This window comes from Palaemon carinicauda, chromosome 40 (assembly GCF_036898095.1).
Source record: "Palaemon carinicauda isolate YSFRI2023 chromosome 40, ASM3689809v2, whole genome shotgun sequence".
Taxonomy (NCBI): Eukaryota; Metazoa; Arthropoda; class Malacostraca; order Decapoda; family Palaemonidae; genus Palaemon; species Palaemon carinicauda.
The window spans coordinates 46839005-46864305 of NC_090764.1; the positions used below are offsets into that span (position 1 = coordinate 46839005).

Sequence of the window (25301 nt, forward strand, 5' to 3'; positions counted from 1 at the left end):
GTTAACTTGCGCAAAATCACAGATAACTTTGGAGCTAAGAAATCTGCAGTCTTTATAAAAAACAAAGGAAAAATACCATTTGGGTCTACACCTCCATAAGCATCAAGGTCCATCAACAGAGCTTTAATTTCACGAGATAAAGCTAAACTAGTTAGTTTAGCCTCAAGAAAACAGGAACGAGGAAGTTCAAGTTTTTCATTACTCTGGTTATTGTCAAAAACATCAGCCAAAAGGGTTGCCTTTTCCTTTGGACAGTGAGTGACTGAGCCATCTGGTTTAAGTAAAGGAGGAACTGTTGCATCTACACCAAAGAGTGCAGATTTAAGGGTAGACCACCATTTATGTTCCTGAGTTTTACCAGAAAGGGTTTCTTTTATGGTTAAATTGTATTCCTTTTCAGTTGAGGCATAAACTCTCTGAGCAAAAGCTCGAAGCTGAATATAGTCATTCCAGGTCAGATATCATCTGTTACCCTTCCAAAGATGATAGGCCTCCTACTTCTCCAAATAAGCACGTCTACAGTCATCCTTGAACTACGGTTTGCCCTTCACTTGGTACCTTAGCACACGAGAAGGGATACGCCTATCAATTATGTTGACTAGATTCTTATTCAAAGGGACAACAGGATCAACAGTACTATATAATTGTGACCAATTCAAGCACAAAATATCATGCAAAATCCCATTCCAGTCTGCTTGGGATTTTTATATAAACTTTACAAGAGTATGATACATAAGGGACAGGCTGCTCAGTCTTCACTATTAATGAAATCAAGGCATGATCAGATGTCCCGACTGGAGAACCAACCTTACTAGTTATAACACCAGGGGAGTCAGTGTATACGAGGTCCAAGCAATTACCAGATTTGTGAGTAGCTTCATTTATGATTTGCTCACAGCCTGATTCAGAGGCAAAGTCTAAAGCTCTTAACCCATGGCGATCGGTTGGAGAGATAGAACTTAACTACTCCCTATGGTGAGCATTAAAATCACCAGCAAAGACCAAAGAAGCATTTCTATCATCTTCTTGTATCTTGGCCGTAATGGTAAGAAGACAATCGAAGATAGAATCATCCATGTCTGGATTCTGGTAGATCGAACTCAAATAAAAGTTGTTATGCCTGCCACAAACTTTTATTACCTGAATCTCATGACATCCACATTGATAGCAGGACTTATGAGAAGCAGGGTACTCAGTCCTAATATACACCGCCATTCCCCTGGCCCTAGGGATAGCATCACGTTTCAACATTATTGCCTTCTTAAAACCAGTTATAAGGAGCTCAGATGAGTGCCTCATATTAGAAACCAAAGTTTCTGAGCACAAAAGAAGGTCTTGAATATTTGCATGAAGACCACGAATATTGCAAGACAGAAGACGACATTGACGAAATTTAGGATGTACTGGTCCCTGATTTCGCTCTATGTCTCCAGACAGCATAAGAATTAATATTAATAAAAAAAGAGACATACTTAAAAACTAGATTAACAAGAATTATAACAAAAACAATATGTACAGAATTAAAGTGATTGATGAAACCCACGGACTGTAGTAAAAAGTTGGAAAAACTGATCAACATGGAGGAGCCGATACACCATGCAAGGCTAAATACCCTCCAGGTTATCCACTTCAACTGAAGGGAGGATGGTTTTGAGATGAAAAAGAATCAGATAAGGAAAAGACAACCTCTTGATAAACCACCAGGCATCCATGGCCCTTCTATTAAGCCTGCCCAACACACCATTTAAAAAACAAGAGAAAGAAAAAAAATAAGATAGAATAGTGTGTCCGAGTGTACCCACAAGCAAGAGAACTCTAACCCAAGACAGTCGAAGACCATGTTACAGAGGCTATGGCACTACCCAAGACTAGAGAACAAAGGTTTAATTTTGGAGTGTCCTTCTCCTAGAAGAGCTGCTTACCATAGCTAAAGTGTCTCTTCTATCCTTACCAAGAGGAAAGTACACTGAACAATTTCAGTGCAGTAATTAACCCTTTGGGTGAAGAAGTGTTTAGTAATCTCATTTTTGTCAGGTGTGTGAGGAAAGACGAGAATCTGTAAAGAATTTGGCCAGACTATTTTGTGTATGTGTAGGCAAAGAAAAAATAATGGTAAGTGATCTGAAGTTGAATAGAAGAATAGTATAGTTAGCTAGCTTCCTACTAAATTTTTAGCTTGTAAACTGCAGTATTTGATAATGCTATTGTCATGGGAACTCAGTAGATTGCATAAGGAATTAAGGAAGTAAAAAGAAAAAATTAGTATCAATCTTGATGTAGTGGAAGGACATTGCTAGATTATAGGACAATTGGTAAATAAGAGCTTTTAACAGTAAGTAGGCCAATATAGTGCCTGGAAAAGTGCAGTGGTTTGGACATGTGACGAAACAGGGAGAAAGTCAGTTATAGAAGTACTAGAATGAACATTTTTTTCGAAGGCCCATGAGATCATATAGGTATGATTTAGGTAAAGATTTAAACCAAATGAGAAATTGGTTGGAATGTATGCAAGATAGAAGAGACAGAACTCAGTTGTTGTCTAACCTAATGAGAAACTTTATATAGAATATTGCATATTATTATTATTATTATTATTATTACTTGCTAAGCTACAACCCTAGTTGGAAAAGCATGATGCTGTAAGCCCAGGGACTCCAAGAGGGAAAATAGCCCTTTGAGGAAAGGGAACAAGGAAAAAGGAAATATTTTAAGAAGAGTAACAACATTCAAATGAATATCTCCTATATAAACTATAAAAACTAACAAAACAAGAGTAAGAGAAATAAAATAGAATAGTGTGGCCGAGTGTATCCTCAGGCAAGAGTAACTATAACCCAAGACAGTGGAAGACCATGGTACAGAGGGTATGGCACTACCCAAGACTAGAGAACAATGGTTTGATTTTGGAGTGTCCTTTTCCTAGAACAACAATAATAATGATAATAATATCAAAGTTTTATATGATATTTAAAGTTTAGATTTTTTATCTATCCTACATTAATAGATTTAATTTTTCAGGTATTTGGTGAACTGTTTGAACCGTCGTTCATTGTTTATGTGTATTTTTCCTTACTATGAGTCTCCGCTGTTTATTCGGGTTCTTCAAATTATTGAAATCCGGAGTGAAACAGATGAATGGTACTGGCTAGCAAAAACGCAGAAAGCAGGTCGACTACTGAGCAAGAAAACCATCTTTTCACGTTGGGTTTCCAGTCAAGATTTCAGGAGTTTTCTTTGTGAATATCTCTTTAAGATGTTGAAGGTATGTTGTATATTAAAACCATTAATTTTAACGTAAGTATTATGTTCAATAATAATTTGTTCCGTAACTGGAATACAAAGCTACACTATTTACTAAGGGTATTACTTTCGGCGAAGCTGGAAGGACGATCCATTAAAATTTAGTGAGGTTTAACTACTCATTCCGCTAGTGAGCGGGGATAGGGGGGTTAGATTGCAACCACTCCCGATCACACACCTGTGATTTAGCTCACTTTGCTTTTGGCTCAGATGGTGAATGGTCATTACCACTCATCATCCTCACCAATATTTTTGATTGCTATTAATGCTTTTTGTTTGTGCTTTCTCTTTAAGACTGTTTGTGTTGACTTCTGTCTTCCATGTGTATCTGCTCTGGACTTTGAGGGCCAGCCCTGCGGTACCTTCATGTCTGCTGTGGTCACCGATCGCCACACCATTTGTGCTGCCTGCAGAGGTCAACGGTGTGATAGTGAAAATAAGTGTAGTGATTGTTGGGAGTGGTCTGCCTCCCAGGGGGGAAGGTTTGGGTGCCGGCGGAAGAAGTCAAAGCGGGATATTTCTCCTTTGAAGGTTTCTTCGAAAGGGAAAAAACCCAAGGCCTCCTCTTCCGCTTCACGACCTTCCTTCGAAGCTCCTTCATTTGGCCTCTTCCGAGAGACCGTCGAGTAGTAGCGTAAGCCCTTTAACTGATGGTCAACCCCAGTCCTCGAGAGATGGTGTTGCTTCCACTAGCGTAGCGGCCCCACCTCTTCCCCCGGGTGAAGCCTTGTCTGTTTCTCCCTTTTTACAGGTGTGGTTGTCCTTGGGGCTTTCGGGTCTGCACTCCAAGGACTCCTTGCTGCAACTCATCATCCGTGGTGCTATAGTGGTGTTGGGGGCGCCATCTGCTTGTGCTGCCGATGCTCCTGCCCTTTTAGACTTCAGCTGTTGCTGCCGACTGCGCTTCCCCCATTCCTGATCATCCTTCGTGGAGGAAGCAAAGTCCTTCGTCTGTCTCTCCTGCGAGTGTTTCTCCTCTTCGGGGTGGTTCACTCATAGAAACTCCTCTGCGGAGGACTGCTGCTTCCAAAGGTCAGCTTGCTGATCCACCGACCCCCAGACGGCGTCAACGATCTCGCAGAGTTCGCCCTCTGCTTTGCCTCTTGGCTCTTCAGCCTCGTCTTTGCAGCCTTCAATTCCGTTGCCATCTGGCCCTCGACCTTCGCCCTCTCGTGGACCTTCTCCTGACGACGCTGCTGCTAGTCCTCAGATTTCGGCCTTGGATTCTTCTGTGGATCGTGTGCGATCCCCATTGGAGTATGTTCGCCCTTTCAAAGGCACATCCCTGTTCATGATCATCCAACGCTCCTATCTTCTGAATCTCACCAACCCTCTCACCTGCCTTCTCAGTTCCTGACTCCTGTTCCATGTCTGCCTGCTCGCCATATGACCAAGGGTCACTCGCCCTTGCGAACAGGCCATCCTGCGCATCGTTCTAAATCTTCAGCTGTACCCCAGCAGTCATTAGTGCACCAGTGCTCACCAACAGCTCGTCAGCGCTCGCCAACAACTCGTCAGTGCTCACCAGCACATCAACGCTCTCCAGAACGTCGGCTCTCTCCTGCGCGTAGGTGCTCTCCAACGCTCCAACAATCTTCAGTGCGTTCACGCCAGTCTAAGTATCAGTGTTTGCCAGCTCGCCAGTGCTTGCCAACGCTCCCCCGCTCGACAACTCTCTCCTGTGTATCTGCACTCTCCTACATGGCAGCACTCTCCAGCTCGCCAACGCTCTCCAGTTCGCAAGCGCTCTCCAGCTTGCTTGCGCACCCGCGCTCGCCCGTCCATCAACGCTCTCCGGGTCGATTGCCAGTGCTCTCCCGCGCGTCAGTGCTCCCCAGCTTGCCACCGCTCTCCTGTGCATCAACACTCCCTGGCTCGCCAGCGTTCTCCAACACATCAGCGCTCTCCGGCTCGCCAATGCGTTAGCACTCCTGCGCACTTGTGCAAAGCAGTGGAACAGGTTTCTCCGACTTAGAAGGAACAGAAGGGTAGCTGTTCTAACAGGTCACATTTTGAGTGATCTTTTGCATTTATATTGGTCATAATTGTATAAAGGTATTGAGCCTGTTGTTCTCTTGAATGAGTCTCAGGTCAACATTATTGATTGGTGTATCCTTTCTTGTGTGTTAAAATACCAAGTGAAATACAAACACTGGTTCAGTGATGATTGTAGGCCTATCATCTTTTGAAGGATAACGCATCAGATTTGACTTGGAATAACTATACTCAGCTAAAAGCTGTTGATCAGGGAGTTTATGCTTCATTGAAAAAGGAATACCCGGTACAGTACTATTTGACCATAAGAGAAATAATTTTTGCTACAACCCAGGAACATGAAGTACCGAGCTACCCTGAAATCTGTACTCTTTGGTGTAGATATAACAGTTCATCCTTTACTTAACCCAGATGGCTCTGTCATTCACTGTCGAAAGGAAAAAGCAACCCTTTTAGCTGATGGCTTTGACAGTAAGCAGAGTAATGAGAAACTCTTTATCATCTTCATTCCTGTTTTCCTGAGGCTAAACTAGTGTGATGGGCCGAGAGCAAGGTTGTGACTCAAAGGCAGGAAGCAATCAACTGAGTTAGTTTATTATAGAACACTCTCCTTTATATACAAAACCTCAAGGCAACAGGCTTTTTCATGTTCACAAGACAGACAATGTTACAGAGGAAAACCGGAGACATGATTATTCAGGTTCTTTTTAGTGCGAGGGAAAGGCGCAGATACAAGCATAATATATACAAAATAATTTATGTACGATCGTGTGACACATGGTTGGTACACTAGTAAAGCTTTCTGGTCCTGTGAAATTAAAATATTCTTCATGGATGCTTATGGAGATTTAGACCAAAATAGTATTTTTACTTTATTTTTTTTATAAAGACTGCTGATTTTTGTTATTTATCGCAAGTTAGCAAAATAAGGTTCTTTTTGCACTTGCTGGAAAATTGACAATGTTACTCCATTAGGTAATTGTGTTTCTAGTAGTTTTGGCCTTGCAGATCATCACCCAATTTCCTTAACTCCTATAATTATTATTATTACTTGCTAAGCTATAAACCTAGTGGGAAAAGTAGGATGCTATGAGCCCAGGGCCCCAACAGGGAAAATAGCCCAGTGAGAAAAGAAAACAAGGGGAAATAAAGTATTTTAAAAGCAGTAACAATAAAATAAAAGATTTTCTATTTAAACTATAAAAACTTAAACAAAACAAAAGGAAGAGAAATTAGATAGAATAGAGTGCCGAGTGATGGCACTACCGAAGACGAGACCAATGGTTTGATTTTGAAGTGTCCTTCTAAAAGAGCTGCTTACCATAGCTAGAGTCTCTTCTATCCTTACCAAGAGGAAAGTAGCCTCTGAACTATAAGTGTAGTAACCCCTTGGGTGAAGAAGAATTGTTTGGTAATCTCAGCGTTGTCAGATGTATGAGGACAGAGGAGAATCTGTTAGAAATAGGCCAGACTACTCGGTGTATGTCTAGGAAAAAGGGAAAGTGAACATTGATGAGAAAGAAGGATTGTTCCAACACAGAGACTTACCTCGAACTACTTTCTTAGGAGTTACCTGTAATCTCTCAACCGACGTGAGTTTTGTGTAGTATACCCTACCTCCGTTTTCTATGGAGGACTAACCCAGGAGTAAGGAGAACGTGCCCTGAGGGTAGACCTGAGGTAGGTCGGCGTTAGCTTGGGTCTCGCTAGTCAGTAAGTTCTCTGGTCGCGTCGTGATACCATCACGCCGCTCTCATTCTCTTACGACCCTTTGTGTCCCGACTCGTGTGTCCCACGTGGTTACCGCGTGGTATCTCTGTGCTTTTCCCTTGTGTTCTCGCGTGTTCACTACCTTTCCTTGTGTTTCCCAAGTGAATTCCTTGTTTATTCCCTTCGTGCCTGTGTCTTGTGGTTGTGTGCGATGGAGCAGATCCGCCGTTGTCCTGGGACTAGAGCCGGTAAGTCGTGTGGAGCGTTTCTTTCCAAGCCAGAAGTGGACCCTCATTCCCTTTGCTCTTCCTGTAGAGGCAGAGTGTGCTCGCTGTCGGATACGTGCGATGAGTGTGTTAACTGGAATGAGATCCAGTGGGTGCGTTATGGCACGAAAAAGAAGTCATCGAAACGTTCGCCCAGGAAGTCTAGCATCTCTTCGCCGTTACCGTCGCCAAGTGGACGGTCCGACGGGGCTTCTGTCTCTTCTTCCCCTACCCAGAGTAGGGGACGAGGTAAGTCCGTTGCGGGGTAAGTGCCGAGAGCCCTTCCCCAGGAGTCTAATGTATATGATGTGGGGGTTGTTGGGCCTTCTCAGGCTAGTGGGGAGCCTGATAGTGTTGTGTCTGGGGGTTCTGGAGACTCTGCCCTTGTGCTTGGGGGGCACGTGTCCTCCGACGACCCCATGTGGAGTAGTAACGCTGTGCCTGTCTCTTCACCCGCTTCGTGGGCCTGTGTTTCAGGTACTTCAGCGGCTGGTAGTGCCCAGGAGAAGTTAGACTCTACGGTAAGTGAGCCCTTCGGGTGGAGGCTCCCTAAAACGCCAGGTAGGTCCCCGATGCGGATGGAAGAGGGCCTGGATACATGGTTCCCAAGTGTAGTGCGACCGACCTCCTTTCCAGCGCCTCTGACGGCGGTTCCGGATTCTTTCCTTCAACCCTCGACCTCTGGAACTCAGCAGGTCGCGAAGACCTCTGTGGCCCCCGCTCCCGTCCGTCGCTCGGGTTGTACAGTATTGTCGGGTTCTTCGGATGGAGGTTCTTCGATCTCTTCAGAAGGTGAAGCGAGGAGGAGGTGCCGACGGCGGAGGGAGCGGTCCAGGAGCAGACGTTCCCGCTCAAGGTCCTACTCGAGATACAGTAGGAAGAGATCCAGGTCACCACGGAGGAAGTACAGGAAGAGTAGGTCCCCCGATGGTGAATGGGTCTTCGTTCCCCGTAGGAGCGATTTTCAACGTTCCCCTGGCCGACGGTCCAGGGATTATTCGCCACGAAGGCCCTCTTCCAGCCGCAAGTATGACCTTCGCAGGGAGCAATGCGAGAGGGCCTCTTCAGGCAGGCGTAAGACCGCCAAGCTCCCGGCTCACCCCGCCCAGCGGGGGGAGCCGTGCTTTCGTACGGGCAGCCTGGTCGGGTCAGCACAGCTGGCTCGGCCCTTGGACGTACAGGAACGGTTTCCTCCGTCGGGTCAGCCCACGGGAACCGCGTCCTCGTCCTCCAAAGAGATTGTACGAACAGTAGTTCTCGCCGACATAGCGATTCCCGTCCCGACACCCGACCCTGGTGCGGAGGTTCCCGTCGGGGCAGACCGCTACCACCGCAGGGGAGTGCCCATTGATCCAGAGCCAAAGCGCCCGGTAGGAGTGCCCAGTGACCTGGCTCCCCGGGATCAGGCAGAAGGTACTGCTGACGGCAGGGAAGGTTCCCCGACCGAGGACTCGGCGTATCGGAGAGTAATAGGCCTGATACGAAGGCATCATCGGATTGAGGAACCTGTTCCAACCGACGAGGACTTCTGGAGGTCCAGCCTGAGTCGGTTGATGGAGGCACCCGTGCAGCAGAAAACCTCCCTGGGCCTGCCTGTGGCCAGGGATCTAGTCCTGGGACGGGCTCACGTGGATAAGGTTGTGGCGGGCAATGCCGAGGCTCCCAAGACAAAGAGCTCCTCGAAGTTACTACAGGGACTCAGGTCCCAGAGTAAGTTTTATGTGCGAGAAGGGCAGCGACCGGGAGCCTGCAAGGTAGAGCCTTCCCTCGAAGTTCTGGGACAGGGTGCCCCAGAAGACAGAGCCTCTTCGGCCCCGATTTGCTTTTCTCAGTCGGAGGCAGCGATGATGGAGGAAATGTCGAAAGACATAGTGCACGTCGCCTCTTGGTTGGACTGGTGGGCCTCCACGCTGGTAGGGGTACAGGCCATCTATGACTTGACGGACCCGGAGCAACAAAACCTACTGAAAGAGCTTATCATCTCCGGGGGCAAGACTTTGAAGTTCCTAACATATCAGTCCCTTGCCCTTTCAGCGAACTGGGTACTGCGCAAGAGGGATACTATCTTGGCGAAGCTTTCCCGGAAGATCCCGGACAGAGAGGCGAGGGCTATGAGGAGTCTTCCTGTGTGGGGTGACTCCTTGTTCCCCTTAAAATAGCTGGAGGAGATAATGGAGAAGGTAGCTAAACGGAAGGAAGTGGGCACTCCCAGACCTCAACCAGTAAGGATGCCCGCTTACAAGAGGTCAACATCAGATGGGCCCTCTACTTCTCAGGCCCCTCCTAGCCTGACGAGGAGAGACGCCCCATCTTCCTCTTGGGCTTCAGCACCACAGCCCCCCGTAGAGGAGCTCCAGCGACGTCTGCCTCTTTTAGAACGGCTTATTCAGCTTCCAGGAGAGGACGTTCAGGCCGCTCCTACAGGAGGAGATAGAATGGGAGGCCCCCTACTCCTGCCCAAGCCTCAGGTTGGGGGATGCCTCAGACGATATTGGCAAGCATGGAGGGCTCACGGAGCGGAGCCCTGGACAGTATCCGTACTGAAAGAAGGGTACAGGCTCCCGTTCTTAACGGAACCTCCACCTTTGATTCCGGCCAGCCTGACGGAGTGGCTGGCACCCAAAGACCCGTTGAAGAGGGCGGCCCTTCAAGAAGAAGTGTCCACAATGTTGGAGAAGGGTGCCATGGAAGAGGTCCTACATCCGGGGCCGGGTTTCTACAGCCGACTATTTTTGGTAGAAAAGGCGACGGGGGGATGGAGACCGGTGATAGACCTGTCAGCTCTCAACAAGTTTGTTTGCAAGACGGATTTCAAAATGGACACTCCGAAGTCGGTCTTGCAGTCCTTGAGGGAAAAAGACTATATGATGACCATAGACCTCAAGGACGCATACTTTCAAATCCCGGTCCACCCCTCAAGCCGAAAGTTTCTCCGGGTGAAGTGGGGTGCCCAGATCCCTGCAATTCAAGACCCTCTGCTTCGGGTTGTCAACAGCTCCCCAGGTATTCACGAGAGTCTTCACGACAGTTTCGGTGTGGGCTCACGAGCGGGGTATTCGCCTCATCCGGTACCTGGATGACTGGTTGCTTCTTTCCTCCTCAGCGGACGTTTCGAGGGAGCAAGGTGTAAAGCTGCTTCAATTTTGCAAGGGTCTGGGTATCATGATCAACCCAGAAAAATCGAACCTGTCGCCTTCCACCAGGATGACCTACTTGGGGATGACTCTGGATTCCCGACTAGTGAAGGCCTTTCCGTCAGAAGAACGGGTGAACAACCTAATAAAGATCCTTCTACCTTTCCTTTCGGGGCAACCCAGGAGAGCCAAAGACTGGCAAAGGCTAATAGGTCATCTGGTGTCATTGGAGAAACTGGTTCCCCAAGGGAGGCTCAGGCTCAGGAGTATCCAATGGAACCTGAAGGGTTGCTGGAACCAACAGGACTCGCCCCAAAAATTAATCCCAGTTCTGCCAGACACAATACCCTCCCTGGAGTGGTGGCAGTGCCGGTCGAATACGCTCAAGGGGATGCCCTTCGCGACCGAGCCTCCAGAGATGCTCCTATTCACAGACGCCTCCAACGAGGGATGGGGAGCACATCTCCTCAACGAGACGGCGAGAGGAACCTGGACGGATTTGGAGAAAGGCCTACACATCAATGTCCTGGAGTTAAAGGCAGTCCAAAAAGCTTGTCTGCAGTTCATCGAACTTCTAAGGGGAAACACTGTGGCGTTGATGTGTGACAACGCCACAGTAGTCGCGTACATGAAGAAGCAAGAAGGCCTCAAGTCAAAGGAGTTGTGTGATCTCGCCCTAGAGATCCTGGATTGGGCAGAGTCGAACCAGATAGTAATATCGGCAAGGTTCATCCCAGGAAAGAAGAACGTCCTAGCCGACGGTCTCAGCAGGATGGGACAGATAGTGGGAACAGAATGGTCCTCCTCCCAGAAGTAGCCAGGCTCATCATTCAAAGGTGGGGGTCCCCAGTGATGGATCTCTTTGCAACCAGGCTGAACGCACAACTCCCCGTATTTTGTTCTCCTGTCCCAGACCCAAAGGCGGTCTTGGAAGATGCCTTTCAGTACAAATGGGACAACCTCGACGTGTACGCTTTTCCCCCCTTCACGTTGATCAGGCAAGTGCTCAACAGAGTAAGGGCTGCCCGAAACTTAAGGATGACTTTGGTAGCGCCCTGGTGGCCGGAGAGAGAGTGGTTCGCGGATCTAAAAGACCTAGCATGTCTTCCTCCGTGGCCACTTCCCGACAGGCCAGATCTTCTACAACAACCACACTTTCTCAGGTTCCACGACAACCCGCAGTCTCTACGCCTTCACGCCTGGAGACTATCGAGCGACTCCTGAGGAAGGAAGGATATTCGTCAGGAACTGCAGAAAAGATGTCGCGTTATCTGAGACGATCTTCGGCAGCGGTCTACCAAGCAAAATGGGCCGCCTTTACGAAGTGGTGTGCTTCAAAGAACATCAAGCCCCTCAAAGCCTCGGTCCCAGATATCGCAGATTTTCTAGTGCATCTCAGAGACGAGGTGGGGATGTCAATTCCAGCTATAAAAGGAGTACGTGCAGCCTTGGGTTAAGTCTTCCTTCTGAAGGGCATCGACCTGGGCTCCTCTAGACACATCTCTATGCTTATCAGGAGCTTTGAACAAGCCTGCCCTCCTCAAACCGTTAGGGTGCCTCAGTTGGACTTGGCTAGAGTTCTGAAGATGTTGAGTAGTCCCCCGTTCGAACCGCTGAAAGATATTGTAGACAGGGATCTCACTCTCAAGACAGTCTTTTTGTTGGCCTTGGCCTCTGCGAAAAGAGTAGGAGAGATTCATGGGCTGTCTTACGACATCTCTCATTCGAAGGGGTGGAGAGAAATCTCCCTCAAGTTCGTCCCTTCTTTCGTGGCAAAAACCCAGAATCCAGCAGTCTGGGATCCTAAGTTTGAGGGATTCTCAATGCCAGCCATTCCTAAGACAGGGAATCCAGAGGATTTGAGGTTGTGCCCCGTCCGTGCTGTTAGGAAGTACCTTGAGAGGAATGCACATCTCCGGCTGGGTATCAAAAGTCTTTTCGTCTCCACGGGTGTTACGAAGAAGCAGGAATCGACGAATACCATCTCCTTTTGGTTGAGACAAGTTATTGCCAGGGCCTATAATGAGGAGGGACTGACCCTGCCAGGTACTCCTAGGCCACATGACATTAGAGGCCTAAGCACTTCTTTAGCCTTTGAGAAGAACATGACAGTGGGCCAGATCCTTCAGGCGGGCACCTGGTCGAACCAGTCGACCTTCACTGCCCATTATCTCAAGGATTACTCAAGGAGGTCTTTGGAGGGGTTTTCCATTGGGACAATCATCTCCACGCTCCAAGCGATTTAACGGTGAAGCCCCAGGTGCAATCGTGGATAGCAAAACCAGGAGACACAGGTTCGTTCCTTTTCACCCTAATCCCCGTTTTCCTATCCCTACCGGAGATAACCACACATATATAACCAATGAAGACACGTCTCTGCAACTTCGTCACTGGACTCAGCATCAGGAAATATTTTAAAGGGTGAGTACTTAGACACCAATGAAGACACGTCTCTGCAACTTCATCACTGGACTCAGCATTAGGAAATATTTTAAAGGGTGAGTACTTAGACACTAACGAGAGCTCTTTGTGTAGTTTGCCCTACCTTTCTTTTTTCCGGTTTGTTTTATATAACCTAGTTCATATCTAGGTTACTTGACGTCCGCTTAGATGGGTCTGAAGGTCAGGAAGACACTCCCACCTCCTAAAGTGTAAGTCTCCTAAGAAAGTAGTTCGAGGTAAGTCTCTGTGTTGGAACAAATAAAAAATTTTAAGTAATTTTTATTTTTCCTAACATACTTACCGAGAACTACTTTCGGGTAATGGCCCTCCCTACCTTCCCCGAGTGCCTTTCTGCCCTTGCAGGGACTTTTTGCACCATCCGAGGAACTTACTGACTAGCGAGACCCAAGCTAACGCCGACCTACCTCAGGTCTACCCTCAGGGCACGTTCTACTTACTCCTGGGTTAGTCCTCCATAGAAAACGGAGGTAGGGTATACTACACAAAACTCTGGTCGGTTGAGAGGAGATTACAGGTAACTCCTAAGAAAGTAGTTCTCGGTAAGTATGTTAGGAAAAATAAAAATTACTTAAAATTTTTGATTTCAATGTAATACTGTCTAGCCAGTCAAAGGACTCCATAACCCTCTAGCAGATCTCTGCATTCATAATATTTCTTTAACTATATACAACTTTTTTATAATTTTAGATGTGATTTTATGTAAAAAAAATTCTTTTGATAAGCACATTTGATCTGTTTCATCTTCAATTGCATAAAAAATTGGCTTATTGAGAACCTCTTTTAAGTTTTTTGATGATTAATCTAATCCAAAGAATTTTTTACTTTTATTCTGCCTTTTTTCAAGTATTGTTTTCTTGTCTGGTCTTCAGCTGTTGATTCTCATCTTATTATGTTGGACAATATCCTGCAGTCTGTTATATGTTTTATTCCTCATTTAGATATTAATCTCTAGAACTGTTGCTCAGTTAGTTCCTTTTGCATGTTGCATAAGATATTCATAATTCTGACCATCCTTTGCATTTGGATCTTACCCAGACTGTACCATCTTGTAAGTAGTACTAGATGCACAGTCGGTTCTAATAGTCTTGTCATCTCCATTATAGGGCTCAATGGCTACACAGTATTCTAGAAGTTTTATTTCAGCTGTGACCAGGTTATGGTATGACCTTCTCAGGTACAGGCTGACATTAGTCTGTCTTCATAGTTTATATATGACATATCTATTTTTGTTGTTACTGATCTGAAGATAGTTCATATTTTTGTTCATTACTTCTCATATGTAGTTTATTTATTTCCTTATCAATTTTCCTCACCGGGCTATTTTTCCTGTTGGAGCCATTAGGCTTGTAGCATCCTGCTCTTCCAACTGTGGTAGTAGCTTAACTAGTAATAATGATGATAATAATAATGATAATGATAATAATGACGATAATAACAAAACATCCCTATGTAATGGAAAGGCTTCTGGTTCCTGCAATTTTTTGTCGATCAACCTGTTTGCCACATGGCTAAACAGGAAGCTCTACATGTTTCCTCCCCCCGGTCCACACCCATGGGATCACAAGGATGATTATGACTTTCTGCCATTTAAACCTCTTCCATTCTCTAATATTTCTTCGATTCAACTGCTCTGTTCGCTACTGAACTATGTTGGGATTACACTGGGACTCAAGTTAACCCTCTTGGCTCTCAGATAGTCTCATGCCACATGGTATCCCTCCCCATTTTAACGCAACCATTGTGGAACCAAGACTCACAGTAGTCACAGGCAATTCTATACTGCTTCTTTATTACCTCTTTGTCGCATATGGCACTGTCAGCCGGCTCCCTTTCAATTTCTTCTTTTGAGGAAGTTTCTACATCCTCGTTCCTCACTATCTTCACCTTTGGCTTCGTTCCAGTCTTGCCTTTACTGTCCATTTTCATTTTTGAGCTTATAACACCTTTTAGTCCTTAATTTTTCTTCACTTACAACAATTAGTACACGAGCTCACGTGTTCACCTTTTACAGTCTCTGCCTTATCCTCCTATCATTATTATTATTATTATTATTACTTTCTAAGGTTCAACCCTAATTGGAAAAGCAGGATGCTATAAGCTTAGTGGCTCCAACAGGGAAAATTGCCCAGTGAGGAAAAGAAAAAAAAAATTTTTAAGAAGAGTAACAACATTAAAATAAATATCTACTATATAAACTATAAAAAATTTTACAAAACAAGAGGAAGAGAAATCAGATAGAATAATGTACTCGAGTGTACCCTCAAGCAAGAGAACTCAAACCCAAGACAGTTGAAGACCATGGTACAGAAGCTATGGCACTACCCTAGACTAGAGAACAATGGTTTGATTTTGGAGTGTCCTTCTCCTAGAAGAGCTGCTTACCATAGCTAAAGAGTCTCTTCTACCCTTACCAGGAGGAAAGTGGATACTGAACAATAAACAGTGCAGTAACACCTTGAGTGAAGAGTAGTTATTTGGTAATCTGTGTTGTCAGGTGTATGAGGATAGAGGAGAATATGTAAAGAATAGGCCAGACTATTCAGTGTATGTGTAGGCAAAGGAAAAATGAATCGTAACCAGAAAGCAGGTTCCAATGTAGTTCTATTTGGCCAGTCAAAAGACCCCAGAACTCTTTAGTGGTAGTATCTCAATGGGTGGCTGGTACCCTGGCCAACCTACTACCTTGTGAGGTGTGGAAGGAACTCCCTTAGTCTGGTGCCAGGTTGAGGGCCAAAACTTGGAGCTTGTTGGGGCATGGGTCCAGGTTCAAGCACCTTTTCCATCCCCTCTCTATGTGAAGTGTCGGGTGCCAAGAGAGGAGATGCTTTTGTGTCCCGTGAGGGCTCTGTGGTTCTATCCGAAGAAGACCCAACACCTCTGACCAGAGTATCAGCAACTTCCTTAGCATTGGCAGAGCCAAGAAGGAGGGTCTAGGGACACAATCTTTTTCTGACTTATGAGATGATTTGTAATGTATTGCGTCAACTGCTGAGGGGGAGGGGGAGTCAAGATACCAGCTAGAACCGGAACTCGCCAAGTCATGGGTCAGGCCCCACCCTTGCCATCAAAAGGAATCTTACAGTCAGCCAGGTGTTGGTGGTTGGGGTGTCTATACACCAGACCATCTTCATGACTTTTATTCTACAGTTATATCCACAAGTCCCTGGATGCTCTTGTACTTGGTCTTATGGTGGTTGCTCAATTAGTTGTGTAGCAAACCCAGGCTTCATGCGAAATGGTAAGCATCTTGTCTATGGTAACGTATAGATGTGAGTTTGGAATGAAGGTAGATTGTCTGGCTCTTCTCCTCCATTCTTTTTGCCCCTCTCTTGGACACGAAGCTTTACTCGCTTGTTCTGACTTCATGCTGGTAAAATACACTTGTGAGTTCCATTCTTTAAAATCTAGAAAAGTTTCTCCCCCATCCCCCTTAGATGAGGCAAAGGATGGTGGAATACTGTATATGCCAACCCGTTGATCATCATATGCCAGGTACAGTATATTATTCCAGCCTGCTATCTCCTTTCGGGGGAAGGGATTCCTACTTTGACTACGTACCAGTCCTTTTTATTCAGGTCACGCGCTGTCAGCCTATTCATTCATTAGATAGATAGAGGTGGTTGCTGGAATCATCTTCACTCATGCATGGGAACAGTTAGATCGACATTTCCTGGGAAGAAAAGAACCTTCCAATTTGGTTCCTGGATTTCCAACCCAACTCAGTGAGTCTCCCTACTTAGATGACGAAAGGTTTGTTTACGCTTAGGAACAAATAAATTTTTCTAAAGATGATGAGAACGGAATATGCGATGGAAGATGAAATATCACTGGAGGGAGAAAGGATTAATGAGGTAGAATCAGTTAAATATTTAGGAACTATGATTTCCAATGCAGGGTCTTTGAAATTAGAGTTTAGTGAAGGATTGAAAAAAGCAAATCAGACAATGGCTAGGTTAGGTAAAATTTGAAAATCAAATCGCCTGGAATTACACAAAAAAATTAATGTAGGCTATATATCATTTTAGTGAGATCGGTGTTACTGTACGGACATGCGTCGTGATATGACAATGAAACAATGTCCAATAGGTTTTGTGGATTTGAGAGCAGGGCCCTTGGAAGAATATTAGGAGTTAATTGGCCGGACCGGATTAGGAAGATTACTCGAGTGATTAGTTCACCAAACTTTCAACTGGGCTTCTTAAGGCACTAGAAGAGTTGGAAGACCCAGACCTACATGGCTGAGATCTATGAAGCGTGAAGTAGAAGAGGACGATTGGAGAAGTATTGATTTAATATCTCAAGATAGTGATGACTGGCGAAATCTAACTGAGGCTCTTTGCGTCAATAGGCGTAGCAGATGATGATGATGAAAGTTTTTTTAATTGGTTAGCTATACAAATCCGAGTCCTTAAAGTTAAGCTTCCCAGCTCAACTCTCCCTCTCGGTCCTGAGCCCAAAGGTAATAAATGAACAGTTTTAACAGGTGGGGAGTGTTGAAGTTCCTCGTCCTTGCTCACCACTTGCTATTAACTACCTCGTAAATGATGTCAACCACCATTCCCGCTCGCACTGAAAAATTATTCCCTATTTAAAGGACTCTGTTTGGTATAGCTAGGAAAAATACAAATAATTTTTAAATTTTTTTTTTTTATATTTCTCTATTCCTTAATATTTTTAACTGTGAAGGTATGACTTTTAAATTTTGAATCTTTTTCTTCTTAAAAAGAATTGCACATGAATCGTTGGTACGAAAATGATTTCATTTTGAAAATTATTTCCCAGACAAGGGATCTTCTGGTCCACTAGCCACAGTGTCTTCCAGTACATATATCATAGTACAGTATTACAGTGTTACCTGTTCCCGGAGGAGATAAGATAGCGATAAAAGAAATATATTTATTTCAAAGTTGTTAGTCACATGTTTCATAAAACAGTTATACCTTGACATACGAGCAAATTGCGTTCCAGGACCGAACTTGTATGTCAATTTACTCGTATCTCGAGTCAATTTTTCCCATATAGAATAACTGAAAAAAATTTAATCTGTTCCCGCTCTCTTAAAAACATCCAAATCAATTATGTAACAATGGAAAAACATGCTTTTAATTGCTTTAATACTTTATATACTCACGAAAGGATTTAAATGATTGCTGGACTGTGATCTGCAATAAAATATGGCTTCCTTATGGACTTCTTACCTTCAAGACAGACAGTAGTGGCTAAGGGCGGTGTGTGCAGACGAGGAGGGAGGTAGGAAGGGGAGTGAATTGGACGGTACTTGTACAGCATACGTATCTTAACACTCAAATTTAAAATTAACTTAACTGAACTTGGCTTACTGAACTTATAAAGTTTTTTATCTTATTTTCTATTTTGTTATTTTCATTCTTTTTACTGTTCTTCCCTTATCTTAGCTCTTTTTGCCTTCCTTTCACTTGCTGCAGTCCTTTAAAAAAATACCTATCCAAGGAGCTTTGTTTTCTTCTCCCATTCAAAAGGAAGATAGATAATTTCACGCTTCACCTCTAATTGTCATCATTCGCTTTTTCTTCTCACTGCTAATGTTTCCAATAGCTTGCTTTGGACCCATTCATTATTAAGATAATTGACTACAAATATACGTTAAAATCACATAAATAGCGCAAATAACACGAGCGATGCTCGATGTGTTCAGTTGTGGAAACGAGTGATGTGAGCCTCGAGAGCTTCCAAATGCTCGGCTCCCTAACGTCAGCATCTGTAAGCGTGCTCGTATCTCAAGTTTGTGCTCATATCTTAATGGAAAAATTTGCTCAGCTACTTGCTCGTATCACAAAATGCTTGCAAGTTGGGGTACTCGTATGTCAAGGTATAAATACCATGAGATACGAGTTTTATGCGTTCTGGGACAAAGCTCGTGTGTCAATTTGCTTATAATTGAGATCAAATTTTCCCTCATAAAATAACTAAAAAAATTAATCCGTTCCCACCCTCTGAAAAAACACCTAAAAATAGTATTTTACAGTGGAAAAACATGTTTTAAATTGTTCTAATTCACATTCTACGCTGTCAAAATAACATATACCTAGCCTATGAACTGGTTATGATCCTCAATAAAATGTAAAATTATTATGGAGTTCTTACCTTCGAGACAGACGGTAGCGACTAACGGCGGTGTGTGTGGAGGAGGAGGAGGGAGAGAGGATGAGAAGGAGAGAGACTTGACGGCAACACGTTCGGTACGCAACACTTTTGTAACACTACGTAACATAATTTAAACTTTAAATTTAACTCAAATGAAATTAGCAACTTTAAATTTAACTTAAAAATGAAATTAGCTTACTGTACACATATTTAAAAATGAAATGTTAATCTTACATTACACTAAACTTAATTCAATTTTGTTTTCATTTTCATTTTTTTTTTTTTTTACTTTTCTTCTTCCGGCTTGGCTCTTTTTGCCTCTCCTTCACCTTCACTTTTTGCCGCCCTTTTTAAAAGGAACCTATCTAGGGATGTTTGCTTTTGTCTCCCTTTCAAAATGTTGCGAAAATGACGCACGCAAGTGTCGTCACAAAAGGTTAACATGCCAACTTGTTCGGGTGCCTCTTTTCCATATAATTAGGAAACTCTTGATTTCCGTCGTAGAAAGGCGGCCCTCGTCTTCCACCTCCTCCTTGCTACTGAGCTCCTGCTACACCTCCGAATGAGGCATTTCCTGGAGCTCTATCAAGTCCTGTGTTGTGAGCCCTTCCTGATGCTCTTCAGCAAGGTCGTTCACGTCTGCCTCATCTACCTCCAGTCCCATGGACTTTCCAAGAGACACGATTTCATCCACCACAATAGGTTCGGGGTCATTAGGGTCTGTCGTATCGAAGCCTTCAAAGATCCTCTCAGCGACGGAAGCTGATCACAATTTCTTCGATGCAGAATTATGAGTTCTTGTGACACCCTGCCATACATCATCAATGATTTTTAAGCAGTGAATGAAATTGAAGTGTTCCTTCCAAAATTCACGAAGGTGAGATTAGTGTTGTCTGTGGCATCGAAGTATTTCTTGAACAAATGCTTCGTGTACAGTTTTTCAAAGTTGGAAATTACTTGTTGGTCCATGGGGTGGGGAGGTGGTGTGGTGTTGGGTGGAAGATAAAGGACCTTGATGAATCTGAACTCATCAAGAATGTCCTCTTCGAGACCAGGAGGGTGACCAGGGGTATTGTCGAGGACCAGGAGACATTTCATTGGCAGGTTTTTCTCGGCCAAATATTTTCTGACTGCCGGACCAAAGCACAGATTAACCCATTCCGTGAGGAAAGGTCGCGTAACCCAAGCCTTAGCATTAGCGCGCCACATCCCTTGCAGTTTTTCTTTCAAGATACTTTGGCTCTTGAAAGCACTTGGGTTTTCAGAGTGGTACACCAGCAGTAGCTTGACCTTACAGTCACCGCTAGCATTGGCACACAAGGCTATAGTTAACCGGTCCTTCATGGGGTTATGGCCCGGTAGCCTCTTCTCTGTCCTGATGAATGTCCTCCTGGGCATCTTCTTCCAGAATAGGCCAGTTTCATCACAGTTGAAGACTTGTTGGGGGATGTAGCCATGTTGAGCGATAATCGAGTCAAAGGTTATGACAAAGTCCGCCGCGGCTTTTGAGTCGGAACTTGCTGCTTCCCCATGCCTCACAACCAAGTGTATCCCAGTCCTTTTTTAAAGTTATCTAACCTGCCACGACTGGCTTTGAAGGCTTCTGCTGGTATCGAAGTCTCCCCTCTCTCGGCTGCTTGCTTCCCTTTCCAGTCATTGTAGATTCTGCTGGCCTTTTCACATATGATAGTCTCAGTCACGCTATCTCACACGTACTGTTTCTCCTTTATCCAGATCAAAGAAGCCTCTCCATCTCGTCATGGATATCACTGCACAGCTTGGAAAGGATGGTTACTCCTTTGGAAGGCTTTGTGCTCTTTATAGCATCCTTCTGCTTGAGGATGGTACATATTGTTAATGTACTCCTCTCATATTGGCGAGCCAGCTCAGTCACTCTTACACCACTCTCATGTTTTTCAGTTCGTGCTTTATCTCCATTGTCATCATACGCTTTTTCTTTTCACTACCCTTGTTTGCACTCGCTTGCTTTGGACCCATTGCTTATTCACTGAATTCTGCACTGATTAACGCAAAAACCACATTAGAAAACCAAACACTACGGCCGTTGCTCGGAGATAAACCTTACGCGACAGAGATCCAACGGGAAAGACAGAGCGATGTTGTCCTGGTGAGAAGCCTCTCACACACTCGGCCACCTGGCGGCCGCATAGGGAACTGCCTCGTATCTCAGGACAAAATTTCGCTCGAAATTTTCCTCTTATCTCAAATTTCTCGTATGTTGGGACACTCGTATCTCAAGGTATTACTGTACTATAGTTTATAATTTGAAGGCAAGTATAGGAATACTTTTCATAGATTTTATAATAATATTCCATTAAGTTTGCATATAAAGAATAATTTCTCATATAAATTTGATAAATGTTCTTATATATGTTAATAGAAAATTTTGTATTTCCAGGTGCACGATCAGGAAAGCAGTCTGAAAATAGCCATTTCTGCATATGTGTCAACAGTTATTGGCAGTCTTTGTTTACTACATGATGTAAGTATACATTACAGTATTATAAAAATACTGTATAAGAATCTTTCTTAGAAAAAGTGTAATTCTGAAAAATAATTTCCATAATTAGGAGTAAAAATCTGAACGTTGAAATATGGGTTATTATAGAATAAGTGAGATTATATATCTGATAATTGCAAATCTTTTATGCAGCTACTGAGGGGATATGATGTCTTATAGTGACGGGGTTAATAAAAAAGAAGAGAGTTTAACAGGTTATCAAAAATTTTATTTAAATTACAGTACAGTATAATCATCATTTTACTCGAAATTGCAAACTTATATTTTATTCTGAATTTTTTGATGTCAGATATTACAGAAAAATTTCATATTTAAGGTCATTTATAAGGCATGATGCAGTTAGTAGCTACAAGTTTGTTTGCGTACCTGTGACTGAGCGAATTTAAAGACTATCCAATTCTATGGCACCCTTAAACTGATACTCAATTACAAATCAATCTGGCAAATAATGCTATTAGTGTGATAAAACCTTATATGTTATAACCCATTACTTTACTATATTGTGAAATTTCTTATACTTTTCATGATTATGTAATATTTTGATAATATATATCAGATGTACATAATCTTTTTACTTAACATCAACATTAGTGCTGTTAGTTAATTATTATTTTGTATCATTTCAGGTGAAAGAAGAGCACCTCACTTACATAGTCAAGATGCTTCCTGTATGTTTAAGTTCTGAACACAAGGAGCTAGTTGCTGGGAGTTATTTGATTCTGTCACATTTAGCTGTAAATGCAAAGCTGTCTGATGACTTGTTACAGAGTATTGTTAAGTTGATAGTTGAGGTTAGTATTAATGACCATTTTTTTATATATATATATAAATACATACATACATATACCAAGGCCCTTCCCCCAATTTTGGGGGGCTGTCGACATCAAACAAATGAAACAAAAAAGGTGACCTCTCCTCTCTACGTTCCTCCCAGCATATTTTAGAATTTTTAATTTTATAAAGCAAAATGTATAATTTTTGTGCATGTTAATTGCTCTTGTGTAAACTTTTCTTCTATTATGTAAAAAAAAATATTTTTTTGCTATCACCTTTTGATACTGGGTCAATTCTTATAGTTGAAAGCAATGGATTTTCTTCAGATTATTTATCACAGACCTTTTAGTTGTACATAGCTTGAAATACTGGGAGGGAAAAAAGCTTTACAGTAGTCTTTAAGTAGATATATTTTTTATTCTCTCTCTCTCTCTCTCTCTCTCTCTCTCTCTCTCTCTCTCTCTCTCTCTCTCTCTCTCTCTCTCTCTCTCTCTCTCTCTCTCTCTCTCTCTCTCTCTCTCTCTCTCTCTCTCTCTCTCTCTCTCAGTTGCAGACAATGTTGTGTAGTTTTTTCATATTTGATGGCCAGATTTCCACTTTTTTTTTGTTTTTTTTTGGTTAAATCTAAAACCTTTGGCTCTACTCGCATCCCAAATGAATGTCAGTTGAATATAAGTACAGTACTTTAATACCAGGGTAGTAAAGTTCTTCCTCATCTGCAGGTTTGCCATTTTATGATTCACTCATATACGGTTTAGCATTCTGTACCATTATACAAAATTATACATAAAAGTTCACCCAGACATGTGTGAAGCACTTGGCAAAAGTATTTTAAAGTATGTCATTCATTTGCTTGCCTGCCCAATACTCTGCCAGTGGAGTCAATATCAAATCATTTGTTCTGACATGCATCAAGATACCCACACTGCCTTACGACATTTTCAGTTTTATTCTGTGCTGTGTTGTGAGTAGTAAGGTTATCTGTGTATAACAAGAGATGTTCATATACTATGAAACCATGGCCTCAAAGTGCATTCAAGTGATGTTGGCATAGTGTAAAATGAGTTTATAGGTATTCATGTGTTGTCACTTGTAGAATAATGTCAGATTTATCATTTATTTAAAAATGAGAAGTCATTAGCTGAAGTTGTGCATAAGTACGGGGAGAGTTAGTCTTTGATTCAGGAACCTGCCACCCTCACCTCGAGCCTCTAACAAATATCTGTTCTGCAAGTTATTATAATTAGGGCATTCGGTCAATAGATGCCTCACTGTTAGAGGTACCAAACAGTCGTCATAATACGGTTGGTGTTGGCCCTTCAGCAGAAACTCGTGTGTTAACCGAGTGTGACCAATATGGAGACGACAAAGAGAAGTCTCCCATTTTCGGGGCATCATGTTATACCTCCAAGGAGTTATGACATTTGTTAACTCACTCATTTTATTGCCATCTAGACTATCCCAGTGCTGTTGCCATTTATTGCAAAGCAATTTCTTAATGTTAGGTAGATAATCATTACACAGAATAGGATACTTTCTTGGCAGCAACTCGGATGCAGCATTCTTTGCCAGTGAATCTGCCTTCTCATTCCCAGACACACCTACATGTGCTGGAACCCAACAAAATCGAACCATTATACCTCTGCGTCCAATAATTGAATATGAGTACAGTACTTTAATACCAGGGTAGTAAAGTTCGCCCTCATCTGCAGGTTTGCCATTTTATGATTCACTCATATACGGTTTAGCATTCTGTACCATTATACAAAATTATACATAAAAGTTCACCTAGACATGTGTGAAGCACTTGGCAAAAGTATTTTAAAGTATGTCATTCATTTGCTTGCCTGCCCAATACTCTGCCAGTGGAGTCCATATCAAATCATTTGTTCTGACATGCCTTACGACAGAGATTTTAGAATGGCCCACCTCTGATACCAGATCGGCAGGCAGAGTGGTTGGCACCCAAAAACCCCTTGAGAAGGACAGCCCTACAAGAAGAGGTCTCTGCGTTGCTGGCGAAAGGAGCAATAGAACCAGTCAAGAACCCGGGTCCAGGGTTCTACAGCAGACTCTTCCTGGTGGAGAAAGCGACAGGGGGCTGGAGACCAGTCATAGAGCTCTCAGCCCTCAACAAGTTCGTGTGCAAGACTGACTTCAAGATGGACACTCCGAAGTCGGTCCTAGCGGCCTTGAGGGAGGGGGACTTCATGATGTCCATAGACCTCAAGGACGCATACTTCCAAATCCCTGTTTACCCCTCCAGCAGGAAGTACCTAAGGGTAAAATGGGGTACCCAAGCATTGCAGTTCAAGACCCTCTGCTTCGGTCTGTCCACAGCCCCTCAGGTCTTCACGAGGGTCTTCGCAGCAGTCTCAGCCTGGGCACACGAACAGGGCATCCGCCTGAATCGGTACCTGGACGACTGGTTGTTGCTCTCAGCCTCAGGGGAAATACTGAGGGAGCAAGGCGCGAAACTTCTGCAGTTCTGCAACGTCCTGGGTATCATCATCAACCTGGAGAAGTCCCAACTGATACCTTCCACCAGGATGAACTACCTCGGAATGGTCCTGGATAACCGGTTGGCGAGAGCTTTCCCTTCCGCGGAGAGACTGGACAACTTGGACCAGATTCTCTGGCCCTTCCTGTCGTACCAGCCCAGGAGAGCCAAGGACTGGCAAAGACTGATAGGCCACCTCGTGTCGTTGGAGAAGCTAGTCCCCCAGGGGAGGCTCAAACTCAGGGGAGTACAATGGAACCTGAAGGAGATCTGGAACCAGAGAGACTCCCCCCAAAAGGTGGTCCCAGTGTTCCCGGAGACGAAGGAGGTCCTAGAGTGGTGGCTCGCCAGATCGAACACCCTCAAGGGAATGCCCTTCGCAGCCGACCCTCCGGAGATGCTTCTGTTCACGGACGCATCCAAGGAGGGGTGGGGTGCCCATCTCCTCGACAACAAGACAGCAAGAGGAAGTTGGACGGACGAAGAGAAGAACT

General features: G+C 44.0%; 2 protein-coding genes across 2 annotated transcripts in view; one reads left to right on the forward strand and one right to left on the reverse strand.

Moving 5' to 3' along the window:
- LOC137631754 (HEAT repeat-containing protein 1-like) overlaps positions 1–25301 on the reverse strand; it is a 622900-nt gene that overhangs the window by 450535 nt on the left and 147064 nt on the right. The window lies entirely within an intron of this gene.
- LOC137631637 (HEAT repeat-containing protein 1-like) overlaps positions 1–25301 on the forward strand; it is a 138237-nt gene that overhangs the window by 10175 nt on the left and 102761 nt on the right. Inside the window, exons 2-5 of the mRNA XM_068363510.1 lie at positions 401–453; positions 3019–3262; positions 21411–21494; positions 22160–22324. Of these exons, the coding sequence (XP_068219611.1) occupies positions 401–453; positions 3019–3262; positions 21411–21494; positions 22160–22324 (546 nt within the window). The remainder of the gene's footprint in view (positions 1–400; positions 454–3018; positions 3263–21410; positions 21495–22159; positions 22325–25301) is intronic.